The sequence below is a fragment of the Dendrobates tinctorius genome, unplaced genomic scaffold (assembly GCF_039654945.1).
Source record: "Dendrobates tinctorius isolate UK_male_01 unplaced genomic scaffold, ASM3965494v1 ptg000174l, whole genome shotgun sequence".
NCBI lineage: Eukaryota > Metazoa > Chordata > Amphibia > Anura > Dendrobatidae > Dendrobates > Dendrobates tinctorius.
The window spans coordinates 11,742,939-11,760,593 of NW_027361841.1; the positions used below are offsets into that span (position 1 = coordinate 11,742,939).

At 36.8% G+C, this 17,655-nt stretch overlaps 1 protein-coding gene across 9 annotated transcripts in view; it reads left to right on the forward strand.

Moving 5' to 3' along the window:
• The window catches only part of PCLO (piccolo presynaptic cytomatrix protein), a 599,138-nt gene that overhangs the window by 464,120 nt on the left and 117,363 nt on the right, over positions 1-17,655 (forward strand). For 7 of the 9 annotated variants that reach the window (XM_073551315.1, XM_073551309.1, XM_073551313.1 and 4 more), the window contains 4 exons: positions 3,789-3,806; positions 8,270-8,403; positions 9,646-9,727; positions 11,765-11,890. In XM_073551315.1, the coding sequence (XP_073407416.1) occupies positions 3,789-3,806; positions 8,270-8,403; positions 9,646-9,727; positions 11,765-11,890 (360 nt within the window). The remainder of the gene's footprint in view (positions 1-3,788; positions 3,807-8,269; positions 8,404-9,645; positions 9,728-11,764; positions 11,891-17,655) is intronic. The other 2 variants (XM_073551311.1, XM_073551317.1) reach the window with 1 other exon arrangement.

Below are 17,655 nucleotides of genomic sequence, written 5' to 3' on the forward strand. Positions count from 1 at the left end.
CAGAAAAAGGGAAGATGTCACCAGCTGTCATCAGCATCTTGAGGAGGGAGGTAGTGAAAACCATTGAGTGACTGCAAAACATCAGCAGCAACATTTGATGGCAGCAGGCACAGAGGTTTCAGTTTGAACAGTAAGACGTATAATAAATTGTGAAGGTCCCCATGCCTAAAATGCGCATTTATGCTTACGCAAAAGCACAACAAAAGTAATCTCTAATATGCACAAATACATATAATAAAGCCACAGGGGTTTGTTTTGGCATTTTATTCTTTGGTGCAATGAAGTAAAAGTGAAATTTATAAGACCGTAGGTCAACTTTATGTTCTCAGGAAGAAAAATAAGTATACATTGACAAGAACACCATGCTTACAGTGAAGCATAGTGGAGGCTCGGTGATGCTATGCAGCTTCTTTGCTTCCTCTAGCACTGAAAACCTACAGTACGTGGAGTTCAAATTGGATTCAATCAAGCATCAGGAAATCCTAGGAGAAAATATCAAGCTTTCTTTGAGGGAGTTGAAGATTGAGTACAGTTGGACTGTCCAAATGACAATCATCCCTGGCATGCCTCAAGATCCACCAAAGCTTAGTTTCAGAGGACATCCAGAAAGAGAATTTACAGGCCATCAGTCACGCGACTTGAATCCCATAGAAAATCTTTGATGGGATTTCAAGGAGATAGTTGGTGCAAGCAAACCTTAGAATATTTGTGAACTAAGAGGGCATTGCCCATTAAGAATAAATAAGATTTCTCAGGAACACCAGCAAAAACTTGGTCCTGGCTATTCATCACTTTTGCAGTAGATAAAAAAAACAAAGGCTGCTCAACTAAACACTGAATGTATGTGTCATGAAAACACTGCATTTTGAGACTGCAGTAATCAGTAAAATTGCCACTACAACCCCAACTCCCTCCCAAAAAATTAAATTTTATAACTGTGAAGTAAGCAAGAATACAATAATGTGGAAATCTCTGCTTGCCGTATTTTATTCACAGTGGAACATAGAACACAGATCAGAAGTGGAAAGTTACACATTTTCCAATTTCATTAAAAAATGACTTATGGAGAAATCGATGGCAACAATAAATCTAAAAACAGTTGACAGGTCAATGTCTACCATTGTGCTACGTCACTTATTCTTTTTAAACACCTGGAAAGTGAGGAGTGTTGGATTTTTAGGAGAGAAATTTTGTCCCATTTTGTTTGATTAGGATTTCAGTTGATCATGTTGTGATGGATGCAGTGGTTTAGCATTGTCTTGTTGGAATATGCAATGACTTCCCTGAAATAGACGTGGTCTGGATGGGAACATATGTTGTTCTCTATATAATGCTCAGCATTGATTGTGCTTTCATGATGTGTAAGATATCAATACTATAAAGACTAATACAACTCCATACTGTCAAAGATACAGGCTTTAGAATTGTGCACTGGTAATAAGCTGGATAGTCTCTCTTTTTGAGTCCGCAGAACTCGGAGTCTGTGGTTTCCATAATGAATTCCAAATTTTAATCCATCTGACCGCAGGACAGGTTTCCATTTTGCCTCATTCCATTTTTAAATTTGATTTGGCTTATGGAAGACAGCAGTGTATCTGTATTGTGTTGATATATGGCTTCTTCTATACGGCAAACTGTGTTCACAGACCATGATTTCTAGAAGTTGATGACAAGCATTGTTTGGTCTTGTCTGAATCTCTGAATCTTTTGATGATATGTACTGTAGATGGTGGGATATTGAAATTCTTTTAAATTTTACGTTGAGGAACATTTTTCAAAAATTGTTCCTCAATTTTTAGACACAGTTCAGAGATTAGTGAACCTTTGACCATCTTTGCTTTTGAGAAACTCTGCCTCTCTAATGTGCTCATTTTATACACAGTCATGTACCTTAGCTGAAAATTGGCCCTACAGCTGTTTTTCAGTAGTTATTCGCAGTACAAGAAGATATTAACTTTGGAGTACAAAATACAACAAATTGACAGAAAGGGACCCCAATGAACTATATTAAAAAATAACTTGTGATATATAAATAGCAATAGAGTCTTCAGCACGTAGGGTGGATCCCCTCTGGATGTGGTGCATATCATCATAACAAGCTAAGTAGTCTTTTCTAACATGCATATGTACTCCTGATGAACCTCATGCAAGAGGGAAAACACGTTGAGTTTATTCCTTTATATACATGCTCTGTGGGCTTTGTGGATGCATTATTATGAGAGGAGCTCTTCATTGAATTTGTTATGTTTGCATTGGCTCCAATAATGGAGACATGATTTGGGGGAGCTGTGCGGGGATAAACTTGGGGGGTTTTCTCCAGTGTATCATAAACAGCATGTTTGGATATTTGTTAAATATATTTCATCTGTATAGTATCATGAACCACATGCTTTCCACTGATGAGCTCTAGTGATAACGTCCTATACTTAATCCGAATCCAAGGTCCATATGTGCCAATGATGTTACATCTAAGCATTCTAGTACCTTACATGTTATAGAAGTTTATTATAACTATCCTTCCAGGGCCATTCTTTGGGATAGCTGTTGAGGAGTGGGGGCCCCAATCTATCATTTGATCAAATTGGGTGCCAACCTTCGCTGACAGACAGGGTCAGGACAGGGATAACTTGGCCATTAACCCCCTGTGTGCAAGATATTTTACCCCTGTGTCATCCCTCTCCCTGTTTTTGATTGATGATTCTAGTTGTATCTTTATCATTGAATACACTTTTTTTGTCATCAGTTTTTCATCCCCTCCATACATGGTTTTCAAGGGTTAGAAGGGATAGCTGACAGTGAGCGGGGGCGCCAATGGTGCAGAAATAGGGTTCCAACCTCGGCTGGTAGGTAGGGCGCATTTAGCACTAGAGTAGGGCCAGGCAATTCCCTTGGCCTTTTCAATCTAGTATCTTTTTATATTTGGTGATGTTATGGGTTGTTGTGCTCCACTTAGTAATTTTAGATTTATTAATACAAGTAACTTTTGATATAGTTCATTGGGGTCCCTTTCTGTGAATTGTTTTTCATTAGTACCAGCCATTCGTTAACACTGTCTCAACATTTGTAAGATATAAGAGTAAATTTCTTCAAATGAAATGGAAAAATGTCTAACTTTCACCTTGTAATGTGTTCTATGTCCTGTTGTGAATAAAATATCGCTGTAATAGGTTTTAAAATCATTACATTCCTTTTTTCTTTACATTTTGCACAGTGTCCCAACTGTTTGGTAATTGGGGTCGTAGTTGTGTTGAGGCATTTAAATTGTTCTTGTTTGATTGGTTTATTGCAAACAGTAGAAAAGTTTTGGACATTTTTGCTAATAAACATAATTTGCAATCAGGCGTACATAGCTTTAAGTGCAACTGTACTTCTCATTGTAGAGTCACAACTTTTGTTTTATTCAGACCCATGCAACGAGAAGCACATTTAACTACATTTACCATGAAAAGTACTACTCATTGCACAGGTCTGAAAAAGACAAAGTTGTCTTTCTACAATGAGAACAATGAGAAGTATATATATATATATATAATATATACTGTATATCTCAGTATATATATATGTATATATATATATATATATATATATAATGTAGCTTATTGCAGAAATCTTTTCAGCCTCTGTGTATTCCCCTTTTACTGCTTTTGTCTCTCTCAGAGGTCTGTTTGCCCTGTTATAAGATCTCTGGATTCCTACCATTAACGTCTCTAACAATGCAGCTAAAAATGTGATGTGAGATGTCTGTTGGTAAATGAATGTTTTTTCTGTTTGTTTTGGGTAACCTACAGAAAATTCCTTTAATGATGGTAGGAGTCGTCTGTTGCCAGTCTCGTAGAGTTTGTGTACTGTATGTCTTTGTATTGCATGTTGGTTTTGTTCTTTAATAAGAACTTACTGGATTATACTGACTATTGAAATATTGTTTATATTTATAAAGGGAAACTCCACTAATGATAGCTTTGAGTTAATTATTTAAGATAGAATTATGAAGTAAAATACTTTTTTTACCTTTATAAGGAATGAACATTGTTACTGACGTAACCTAATACAGTAGTGATATAAAAAAAAATATATATAAAATGTTATTGGTTTATTTGTAATAATTGTCAAATTCCCTACAGGAATGTTGATCATAAATTAAAATATAAATATAATAAAGCCCCTATTTAAATTTGTATGCATTTGCAAAATATGTACATTTGATAAGGCAGATTAAAATTCCGTATCTTATAGAGGACAAAACTAAAGTGTATGACAATGCAAATGAAATGAATGATGCAACAAAAGTCCCATAACGTACATCATTAGATTGTATTTCACCTCATTTGTTCGTAGTGGTTTGCACTTCAAAGTGATATCCACCAAAAGGTCTGTATTTTCAATGTACATTTTGCTGTGTGAAAAACATGAAATACTGGTCCATTCGTGGTAAGGCATTTTAATCATTAACTAACTCTTAAAATGTCCAAATTAACTTTGTGGTACTGGCATTTCAATTTAGGATATGGTCTCTAAAATAGTTACAGTACTTAGATTTTAATGTATAGAGTCGTGAGATAGTACTTTCTTTATCTTACCAAAACTTTTGTTTGAAGCTTTGAAACACACAAAAAAAGGAAATCTGTATTTTATCCTTTTTTTAAAGTATATTAAAAGCATAAACCATAATATTGAGCATATTCTTATTTTATTGCATGGCAAACTTACAAAATATCATTTTTAAAAGGGTGCTTTTCAGTATAACTGTTTATTATATTAAACGCATACCCATCATTATAAAATTCAGTATATAGTGTAAAGGTTTAGTAGTTTTTACAGTGTGAATCGCGTGACTTCATACTGTGTGTCATGAAGGATAGATACTATATATACTAAATAAAACATTGATTATTAGAAATCATCTGCACACTTCACCATGTACAGAAATAGCAGATGCCAACATGATAGATGCTGTGCTGCTTGGTGTTCTGCATTACTACCAGAATTTTCCACTGTCAGTCCAATATGGATAAAAAAATTGTCCAAACGACAGTAGTAGAGTAGCATATCCTATTGTAACAGATATACTGTTATATTATTCATTCTATCGGTTTTCAAGCTAATGCCACATTACAGTACTATGGGTACTATGCAGCTTAATGAGTCCGGCGCATCTCAATAGGGGTGTGCTCCTCTACTTTCATTTCACCACAAGTCTTATTCCAGTCATGGACTGGAGAAAGATTTGTGCATGAAGAATGCCACTACTTGTCATGAATTTGATAAGCGGGGGTTGCCACACCCCTGATTTACCACTTTCTTGGAGCTTGGCAAAAATAGTAAGAATGCCAAAGTTTGGAACATTTTTCTGCAGCTTCATGTTGTGCCAAAATTTTGTAAGCTTTTTACACCAGAATTCTGGTATAAAAGCTTTGATAAATCGAGCTCTATTGGTTGGGTCTTGTTGGGAATACAACCACTATTATACCATGTCAGAACTCCAATACAAATAAATGTTAATTTTGACCACCTCTCCACTGACAGCAGCACATGCTTAAACCAATCTTGTACACATTTGTGCCATAAATATACAAGATAAACTAAGGGTTGATTCTTTTCTGCAGTTAGGCATTTAGTGTCACAAAGAGTTAACTATGAGTGTAGATTGAGAAAGAAAAGGACTCCAGGAAATGAATCACACAAAGTGATGAACATAGATTAAAAAAAATATATAATGAATCATGGAAGTGACTAAAAGACTGAAACATATGCAACATGCAGTTTTTATTCTAGAGAGTTGCACGACATTGCTGATTAATACAGTGCCTTGAAAAAATATTCATACCATGTGAACTTTTCGACATTTTTCATGTCACACCCATTATCTTAAATGTATTTTGTTGGGATTTTATATGATATATCAACATAAAAGAACAAGTATTTGTGAAGTGTAAAGGAAATGATACATGGTTTTCTAAATATTTTAAAAAAATAAAAATCTGAAAATTATGATTTACATTTGTATTCAGCCCCTGTAGTCTGATACTCTTAAATAATATAATTCTGCACATCACCCTGAAAACACCATTCTCGCTGTCAAACATGGTGTCAGCAACATCATGCTGTGGTGATTCTTATTTTAGCAGGGACAGGGAAGCTGGTCAGAGTTGATGGGAAGATGGATATAAATTAATATAGGACAAGCCTGGAGAAATATATCTTAGAGGCTGCAAAAGACTTCAGCCTGGGGCATAGGTTCACTTTCCAGCAGGACAACAACCCTAAACATACTGTCAGAGCTACAATGAAATGGTTTAGATCAAAGCATATTCATTTGTTTTAATAACCCAGTCAAAGTCCAGACCTAAATCTTATTGAGAGTTTTTTGACAAAACTTAAAAATTGCTGTTTCCAGACTTCCTATGCAATTTCACTGAGCTAGAGCTAGTTTACAAAAATGAATGAACCAAAATGTTAGCCTCTAGATGTGCAAAGCTGGTAGAAACGTACCCAAAAGTCTTGCAGCAGTAATTGCGACAAAAAGTGGTCACGCAAATTATTGACTTGGGGCTGAACACAAACCCAAATCACAATTTTCAGATTTATATGTTTAAAATATTTAGAAAACCATGTATTATTTACCTTACACTTCAGAAACATTTGCTAGTTTGTGTTGGGGTATGACATAAAATCCCAATACACTACATTTAAGTTTGTGGGTGTAATGTGGAAAACATCACTGGGTATGAAAACTTTTTCAAGGCACTTTATATCTTCAGTGTAACTCAATTAGACCTGCTGCTCCTTCAAGTTTCAGGTTATAGGAAGTATTTGCTTCTTTTTTTGTTTTTCTTTTAAACCATGTAATATAATTTATATATAGGCAATGTCATGACTATGTTGTCGTGTGTCCCAGAACCAGGGACTCCTTCCCTGTCCCTAATGCTTGTGGGTGCCCTAGCTCATGCTGCTCCCTGGATTACTTCTGATAGTGGAGATGCCAGAGCCACGTACTTTGCCTTAGCTCCTAAATCCACCCTCAGTCTGTACCCTTCCCCACCCAGGGAAGAGGGGAGTAGAAGTGTACTGTAGAACACCCACCAGACTAACAAGGTAGTACAAACAGGGGTAACAAAAAATACCAAACATTCAAATATCCTCACACATATAACCGAGGAATGCTCCAGGGAGTGGAGGATGGGGGTTAAACCAAAGTAGGATAAGAAAGGGAATTATCACTCACTCAAAACCTAGCAACATTCACAGATAAATCCATCACATGCTTTTCTCCAATAATAACCTCTAACAACCTCCAGCCATGCAGCATAAGCTACTCTGACAATGAGTGCTTGCCAGGGCCTAGTTTATATAGGAGATGGGAGTGGCTAACAGTGCACAGTTGAGAGCCTAAATGGTCCAGGAGCGCTCAACAGAGCAGAAAAACCCCTGCACTGCCAATATAGATTTACAACATTTAATAAGAAGGTGAAGTGCATCTAATCAGTGCTGGAGTAGGAGAAATCATGCGCTGCAGTATTCTGGCTCCTCTCTGTTGCAGGAAACCCATGACAGGTAGTCAGTAGAGAGTATGGTGATAAAACATATTCTAGTGTAAGTAGATAGACACATTTAATATGGAAACATTGATTTTCTCTCAAATGTATTAGTTGAATGTTAATGCTTTGGAATAATCAATTCCTCATTTTCAGTAATTTCTAATAAATATATCAGAAAGGTTTTTTATTATACATTTTATGTCTTCAATTGATATGAACTAGTTATCTAGTAAATAAAATATTTAATTTAAAATGGACTAATATAACTGTACAAGATTTTTATTTATATTAGCTGATTAGAAAACCCTCTACCATAGCATTCTTCCCTGAGATATGAAAACAGTGGTATTTTTTCTTTTATTGATGTTTATGTGCCAGGTGACAATATTTTTGGGAACGTCATATCTACTTCATGTTTAGTTCATTTCAATCTTCACAAATTACTGTCTACATGAGGTCACCTATCACTGCACCCAATAAAAATGATTAGGAAATGTTCAGTTCCATTACACTAATGGCATGGCAATTAGTTTATCAAAATTCAGTGAACTAACTTATTTTTGCTTTGCGATTGAACATTTAGCTGCCGATCTGCTTGCCTTTATGTGTACTTCTGTTCTTGACCTAAGCTGCATGGTTGGCCTTTGCATGACTGCCTCACAGTAGTCTTTTTCTTCTCCCATTTCCCTAAAATGCTTGAAAGAGAAAAATTAATATTACATTGATTTCCAAAGCCTATCATCTTCGGCGTGAAGAAACAGATTGGTTTGACAAGCCTAGAGAATCCCGACTGGAAAATGGACATGGAATTGAGAGAAAACTACCCGATAAATTATCACACACCCGACCAGCTCATCCACAGGAACAAGTAAGATGTTGGAAAAGCTGACAGCTGCTCATTTACACTCTGAATGTTCTCCATACTAGCATAGAGCTATTGGCCAAGATTTTAGATGCCCCAATATATTGACACCTCATAAAACTGTAGTCACAGCTTCTAAAAGATCCTACAAGTTATTATCTACAAGCCATTTTTGCAAGAATTAGCACAGTATATTCTAGGGTGGTAAATAGAGTTGATGCAAAGTTTTTGCGTGTCACATTTCATCAGCCACGACAGTGATCTGTGGCTGCACAACAGGAGAAAGAGTTGTTGAATTTGTTATGTTAATTAACCGGAATGTTGCAAATTCACTTGTGTGTCAAGCTGCAATGAGAAAACTCTTAAAAAGAAGTTTTTCGGTTGACTCCAGGTTTTGGTTATACTCCCTCTCCCATCCATTGACCTCAGACAACTTTCATGTCTGATGAAATAAAACTTGCAAATCGATCCACAGCAACTATAGTGGTTGCAAAAAAAGATGAAATGGAAGTGAAACTTCTTAATTGACCCCTAAAAGCAAGCCACATTAGATGGCTGTTGGCCAATCCATCATTAAGCTCTCAGCCATGTCCCTTGACTGGCACATACACAGAACCACTGGAGCGCTTCGGTGTCAGACACATATGGTAATGGTTAATCTCCGGAGAAAATTAAAGAATTAACCACTAAAGCTCAACAGGCCAGATCCTTCTCTACCCCAATATCATCTGTTGGGAGAGACAGGAGCACCCATACTCATTTGACTGGTTCGGTCCACTTTAGTCTAATAAATAATTTTTTGTATTTATGTCCTATATTTAGTTTTTGTAGAAATAGTCCTGTCAATCCCATGCCTTAAATTCAAGTCTCTGTGTTCCAAATTAACTGGGATTTTGTAAACATGAACTCTAAAGTGCGAGATAAATGGAGTAATAAACAATCTGAGCTTATTAATTTTTCATATATTAGTTTAGTATTCTAAAAATTCTGTTTATTTTTAAGATTTGCTCTAGTACTTTTATAGTGATTATTCTAAGTAGTCATGATATATTAACTGACTGACTACTGTTACCTGAGAACCTTCATGCAAGATGAAATACTTGACCCCAACAGTGTACTGTATGTGATATAGTATCTCACCACCAAGTGACTTGGTACATATATGTACTTACAAAAGCATTGTGTCAATCAGTTATTCAGTTTTCTTTGTTATACTCCCATTTCTTATTTTCACTTTTTACACAATAGATGAATGGAAAGCCTATTCACTATCCGTTTCCTCATACGAGAATTAAACTGCTGAGGGATCCAAAGGATCATACTGTATCAGGTACATTTTAAATAAAAAGTTAAAACAGTAGTAAATAATTACAGCCCTACTTACCTTGCACTGTGTAGACTGTACGGTACCATCACTACTGTCTGTAAAGTCCTTGTAATTTTGTCATTGATGGCGGTTTAATAGTTGGAAAACTAAAATTACGAAAGAGCAATTAACTTCCCTGTATCATTCTGACAATAGGTAAAATCTATGTGTAGGTTTATTTCTGAATACTATTACCACTTTATACTATATAAGACGGTTGTTATTATTCACTAACAAATTTCACCTACAGTAGAATGTGTTTTACATGCTGTGGTCTTTGTACTTATCTCCTATGTTTTGAGTATTGGAGAGATCCAATTAGAATTAATATGTCACATATTCAAAAAACATGGGCCAAATTTTAGGGTCAAAATAGAGTGGTAAACAAATGTCAGCTATGCTGTTGTGCTTAAAAATATAAAAAACGGCCTAATATGTGTAGAGAGATGCAACAAATGTATCATATCTCTTGTGTAATATTTATAAACTTTATGCAACTTGCAGTATTTTTGCTGCTCACCTTTTTCAATATTTTTAAAGGGAGTCTGTCAGCACAAAACCAGTGCAGGCGCTCAGTGCACCATTGGTGTGGCCAAACACTTAAGTGCACCTTCCTACCTACTTGTTTTCCCACTATCGCCACTCCCTCTTCTTTTATTGACAGATCTGGCTTTATAGAGTCATAAAAGGGTGGAGCTGAAAGGAAAACAAGCAGGTGGGAAGGTACACTTAAATGTTTGACCATGCAAAGGGTGCACCGAGCGCCTGTACTTGGTTGGAACTGCCTTTACGTGCTGACAGTCTCCCTTTAAGTAGGTCGCACACTGTTGCGGCACTACTTGTTCCCTGGTTCACCTCTTGTCTCTTGTCTTTGTTTACGCATCTCCAAAAATAAAATATTGTCTTGATACGTGACCTCTCCAGTCAATAACTGGCCACAACAGAGGCTGACCACCAACAACCGTTATTCATATCATTGCACAATTGGTTCTATTATTTGATGCCATATTCTACTATTAAAAGAAAACATATATGAGGCTGGAAATTTCCTTTACGTTATTAGGAGCAATTCTTCTTAACTGTACAGTATTGGATATGTTTTAGGGATATATTTAATGATAAAGTCTGCGTAGTAGTTTGTTAAAGATTTAAATAATACCAATTTATTTAATGCAGGGTTATCTAAGGAAGCATCTTGGTATAATGTACAATCTAGGTTTTGACCTTTATTCTCGGCAGTAATGAACACGTACAAGTTATTTCTTTGACATTTACACGCAGGTCTAAATAGGAAGAAACACCTGGTGATTGTAGGAATATGAATATTTAAAATGTGTTTTGATGTTCTGTTCCCTACCAAGGTATAATCCTTAGTGAATATATTCAGCACCTGTTACTTTGTGACAGCAACATAAATAATTAGTTTGCCCAATTAGTATTATAGCCACAGCACTATGAAGACATGCAATATAATAATTCATATGACAACTGTGTCATATGACAATTTTGATCTTTTGTCATTACATATGAGTGTTTTCCCTTTTCTAAGCTTTAAGAAGAACCTAGGATCACAAATTGAACATCCTTTTTTGCTGACAAGCTAGTGCCCCGCAAAATAAATATCTTTCTAAACGTGATTAATTTAAAATTAAAAAAGTCTTACCACCAATAGAGGACCAGACTCTGCTGAGTTAAGTCTAAGCTTCCAGGTTTGTCCGATACTGGTATGATCAGCGCCTTCCCAAAAATCACCATTGCATCATATGGCGTCAAGACGCAACAAGAATGTTGACTTTAAAATAGATGCGATGATTTTGGGAGGACATGTGGCAATGCATTTGCGGTCACTCCCCACTAAAGTCAATGGGAGATATGAGAATAGTCAAGTGAACTAACTGATAGGGTCAAGGTGACTTAAAAGTTGTTTGTTATTGGACATATATTATGTTTGCCGGCTATGGTGAATTCAGCATAAATTCAGTTTCTTTGTTTAATCAATAGGAAATGGATTTGGAATGCGAATTGTTGGTGGGAAAGAGATTCCTGGAAGTCAAGGAGAGATTGGAGCTTACATTGCCAAGATTTTCCCTGGCGGGAGTGCTGAGCAGACAGGCAGACTCACTGAAGGTAAGAAATATTGGGAGGATAGTGAAATTGATCTATGGTATTATTTTTATTTAACTGTTTTATGATATACTTGGTGATTTTTTTTTAGATCTGCAGAGAGGGTACTGTTGAATACTGTATTTTAGTTTTAGACAGTACCTTTTATGCAGACAAACTCTAATACATGGGATATTATAGTTCTAGACCAGCGGTCTTCAACGTTCCTGACCTTGAGAGCCACATTGGGGTCAAGAGCTAGATCCAGCTCCCACCCCCTCACAGTATTGACACCCCATTAACCAGTACAATGATGGCCAAAGCTTTTCCACAGAAATCACGCTGAGGCTATATACCAAGATCCCAGAGTTCGAACTTTACCCTTCTTCTCACATCAAGCACTCTCACCACACTTTTGACAGGTTGCGTCATCCTGTCTCCAGGTTACCATACTTAGTTAATCTTTCCAACCCCAAGGTCAGTATATGCACATCTAGAACTGCTCTTCTGTGCAGGACTAATTGCAAAAGTCATCTGAAAATCTGTTCTTCAGAGCTGTTTGCTAGATTTGGCGCAAACAACTATGAAGAATAGATCAATTGAAGAACACCAAGGACCCGTGAGCCACATGTGGCCCCGAGCCACTTTCCCGAGTCCCTGTTCTGGACAATACCTTGTAAGCAGCTAATACATTAGTGATCTATAGCTTTTGCTAATACCTTGTCTTGCAGATTTCTATTCTTTTCCTTTATCTATTTTATCCTTAAATACTTTTGTCATTTTAAAGCTATCAACATTGCCTAGTTAATTAATGATGAGAAATAGATTATTGCAATGCAGCCAACTTAAGCAAGTGTCGGCAATATATGGAGATGAAGAACATGTCCATGCAAAACTTGTAATTGATTTTTGAGGGCTATAATTTATCTCGATTTCTATTTTAGGTCACTCTTATGTGTAGAAGAAAATAAGTCTAGGACTCTGCTTCCTCATATGAGCTGTAATGTTTATGTTGTTCTGTTTTGTATAGTGATATAATATCCCAAAAGTCATCCTCCTTTTCTTATACGGCTCTTATGGCAGGCGATATTGAGGAAATGGGCATGTTTGCTCAAATCTATTATTTATTCTCTTTTCTATTTAGCCTTAAAATCTGGATAAATTATTTAAATGGCTTGCTTTTAAATTTTGATTTCTTTTTTTATAGTTTAATGCTCACTTGCAAGAAAGGCTGTAGAATCTGTGATTTGCGTGAATGAAGGAATCGAGTATGACTCATTACCTCCTGACATTTCTACTTGTTTGGTAGCATTCATTGCTCACTTCAAAAATAATAATAGAGCTTGAAATGCATGTCAAGCGTTACTAAAATAATTTAATTAGATCACAGCCTGATTTCATATCCAAGCCTCCTGTGTTCATGTTTGAGGGCTTAGTTTTTGTGTAAGATCTTGTAGTCAATTAATTGGTGTTGCAAAATGGGATAGATTAAAATAACTTCTGTCTAATAATAGACATTATCAGTGTATGAAAAGATAAACTATTTATTAAAAATTGGGAATGTGAGCAGAATTTGATCATTTGCAAGTATATTATGGTCAAGTCCAAGTCTATCTCTGGATCCTTTAGTACAATGTTGCCCATTACACCAAAATTTGTAATTTAGTCATGCAAATTAGGCTCACAAGTTCACTCTTGGTGGTTATATCACTGAATTTGCAGTCCTCAGTTCTCTTTGCTTCTCCTTGCTGGCTCCACACTTTACCTCTTGATTGACAGGGGAAAGCAGAGGTGATGTCACGGAGCAGAGCCTCTGTCTCCGCTATGGCTGCACTGGTAGAAGAAGTAAAGAGCCAAAGGATGGCATATGCACCAATTCATGTGGGGCAAGAGACCAAGATACTGTACATAAATGTCAAGAAGGTATGACTAGCTGAATATGGCATAGTTATATGATGTAGAAGAAATCAACTACAAGGGATGCCATCAGAAAATCATATTTCATTTTATTATGGTCTTAGCATATAGCTCCGATATATATAATGGCCAATGCTTTGGTCATCTGTGGACCTTGGCCATGTTCTGTCTGTGTCAGGAAGCTTACCCTGCAGTACTGACCATAAGAATCTGAGTGGATATACAGTGGGGAAAAAAAGCATTTAGTCAGTCAGCAATAGTGCAAGTTCCACCACTTAAAAAGATGAGAGGCGTCTGTAATTTACATCATAGGTAGACCTCAACTATGGGAGACAAACTGAGAAAAAAAAATCCAGAAAATCACATTGTCTGTTTTTTTTTCATTTTATTTGCATATTATGGTGGAAAATAAGTATTTGGTCAGAAACAAAATTTCATCTCAATACTTTGTGATATATCCTTTGTTGGCAATGACAGAGGTCAAACGTTTTCTGTAAGTCTTCACAAGGTTGCCACACACTGTTGTTGGTATGTTGGCCCATTCCTCCATGCAGATCTCCTCTAGAGCAGTGATGTTTTTGGCTTTTCGCTTGGCAACACGGACTTTCAACTCCCTCCAAAGGTTTTCTATAGGGTTGAGATCTGGAGACTGGCTAGGCCACTCCAGGACCTTGAAATGCTTCTTACGAAGCCACTCCTTCGTTGCCCTGGCGGTGTGCTTTGGATCATTGTCATGTTGAAAGACCCAGCCACGTTTCATCTTCAATGCCCTTGCTGATGGAAGGAGGTTTGCACTCAAAATCTCACGATACATGGCCCCATTCATTCTTTCATGTACCTGGATCAGTCGTCCTGGCCTCTTTGCAGAGAAACAGCCCCAAAGCATGATGTTTCCACCACCATGCTTTACAGTAGGTATGGTGTTTGATGGATGCAACTCAGTATTCTTTTTCCTCCAAACACGACAAGTTGTGTTTCTAACAGTTCCAGTTTGGTTTCATCAGACCATAGGACATTCTCCCAAAACTCCTCTGGATCATCCAAATGCTCTCTAGCAAACTACAGACGGGCCTGGACATGTACAGGCTTAAGCAGTGGGACACGTCTGGCACTGCAGGATCTGAGTCCATGGTGGCGTAGTGTGTTACTTATGGTAGGCCTTGTTACATTGGTCCCAGCTCTCTGCAGTTCATTCACTAGGTCCCCCCGCGTGGTTCTGGGATTTTTGCTCACCGTTCTTGTGATCATTCTGACCCCACGGGGTGGGATTTTGCGTGGAGCACCAGATCGAGGGAGATTATCAGTGGTCTTGTATGTCTTCCATTTTCTAATTATTGCTCCCACAGTTGATTTCTTCACTCCAAGCTGGTTGGCTATTGCAGATTCAGTCTTCCCAGCCTGGTGCAGGGCTACAATTTTGTTTCTGGTGTCCTTTGACAGCTCTTTGGTCTTCACCATAGTGGAGTTTGGAGTCAGACTGTTTGAGGGTGTGCACAGGTGTCTTTTTATACTGATAACAAGTTTAAACAGATTCCATTACTACAGGTAATGAGTGGAGGAAAGAGGAGACTCTTAAAGAAGAAGTTACAGGTCTGTGAGAGCCAGAAATCTTGATTGCTTGTTTCTGACCAAATACTTATTTTCCACCATAATATGCAAATAAAATGAAAAAAAAGCAGACAATGTGATTTTCTGGATTTTTTTTTCTCAGTTTGTCTCCCATAGTTGAGGTCTACCTATGATGTAAATTACAGACGCCTCTCATCTTTTTAAGTGGTGGAACTTGCACTATTGCAGACTGACTAAATACTTTTTTTCCCCACTGTATATCATGTGGCAGACTTATCATAGCCCACCATTGTGTGCTTCATGGCTTACTTATACTCTTTATTGTATAGAGCCTACAACTTGTGGCTTGAGAATATAAATTCACACACTTTAAAGTTACAGAAAAATCTCTAGTTGATGATCAGATCAGAGGATACTGGCGATGTTGGTACTGAGCAGCAGGTATACAAGAGATTCAAACAACTGAGTTCCTTTAAGAGGACTTTTCACAATTTTTGATCTTATGAGCTGCTTATTCCTGAACATAATAACAGGAATGTATATAAAAATGTTTTGTTTTTTTCTCTACTTCATTGTGGAGAAACAGGGCAGCAAAATTACTAGCATCAATTATCTTATTATTCAATTGGGCATTTCATTTCTTTCATCTCTGTGAAAGAAACTTTCAACCCATTATAACATTGTCCAATCATAAAAAGTCATAAGGAGGAAAAGTAAACACCCACAGTTCTGACTGAAATTAAATGCCCACAAAGAAGGTCAGAACTGTGCCAGTGTGGGCTAGTATGTCTGCCATCCTGAACTTCTCCCGCAATGCACCTCACTCTGTTGCTGCTGTCTTCCTCCTCTCCCAGTGCCTAAATAATAGGAAGTGTCGGGAGGGAGGCATTTTCAGCATGATCGCATTGGACTTTATCTGTCTCATTCAATCTTGTGTCATCTTAACTCCTTCCCAGCACTTTCTGATATTAAAGGGCTGGGAAAGGAGGCAGACAGCAGCATCAGAGTTAGGAACATCACTGAGAAGCTGAGGACAGTATATTTACTATGGGCAAGCATTACTGTTAGTGCAGTTAGAGAGACATTGTCAGTGCAGTCAAGTAAGGCAGTAAGTCTCACATGACCACACTAGCACAGTTCTGACCTCCTCTATTTCTCTTTGAGCATTTCATTTCGGTTACAAATGTGGGCATCTACTTTTTCTTCCGTTGACAGTGCGTATTTATGATTGGACAGGGTAATGGTTGGTTGACAGTATACGCCCACAGAGGTGAAAGAAATTATATTCTCAGTTGAAGAATATTGGTGCCAGTAATTTCAATGCCCTGTATTTTTTCAAACCCTTTTAAAAAATGAAAAAGAAAGAAAAAAAAACATTTTTATCCATACTTTCTGCTACAATATGTAAAGTTTATAAGGTTGTGAATGGTCCTCTTTAACACCAACACTATCTTCTAACAGGACAATAGGAGTCATTATCTTCTAATGGAATACAGCTGAGAAAATATTATTTATTTTAGATTCTATTATCTATTATTAGCTTTATGTTAGATGAATATATGACAAAGAAGGACCTTTTCTTCTTTGTTTGTACTGAGCTTCACTTAGTGTTTCCTTCACTTGTGGAAAAGTTAGTGAAGTTGCTATAATTTGGATCGACAGTGACCAAAGTTAGTGGCACTATACCACACACTAAATAGGGGAGCTTTACTGTATACATAAATAATATGCTACACTGTACATACACTGTAAATAATACTGCTATACTTAACACATTAAAAGATCCTTCCATCGTACTGTATACCATTGACATAGGCTCTAAGTGTGGTGTGAACATAACCCAACTCAATATATTCATTATGGTTTCACAAATAAAACATTTTTCAAGGTCATATTGACTTATATTTATAGAACAGCAGCAATAATGAATAATTTCTAACTATTTTTTAGTGGCAAGTTTATTCTATTTTTTTAAGTTACTTAGATTTTATATTTTCAGAGAACATAAAGCAGAGGGTGGATTTGATTAACATTTTCCAACAGCCTTTATTGCTTTCAGCAGCTTGTTTGCTACATACAGATGCTCTTTGTGGCTTGTTTGCATTATGCAAAGTAATTTTATTGAAATAGTCATCACTGGTTGGACATAAACTGAGAATTTTTTATGACTTATTCAACAAACAAGAAATTGTAGACATGATCAATAAGACATAAACAGTTTTATGTCAACTTATATTCTGAGTACAAGTGGCAGAATGCAGGCCCAGTAATAATTAGTCTGGTTTGCTACTGACTTTGCCTGG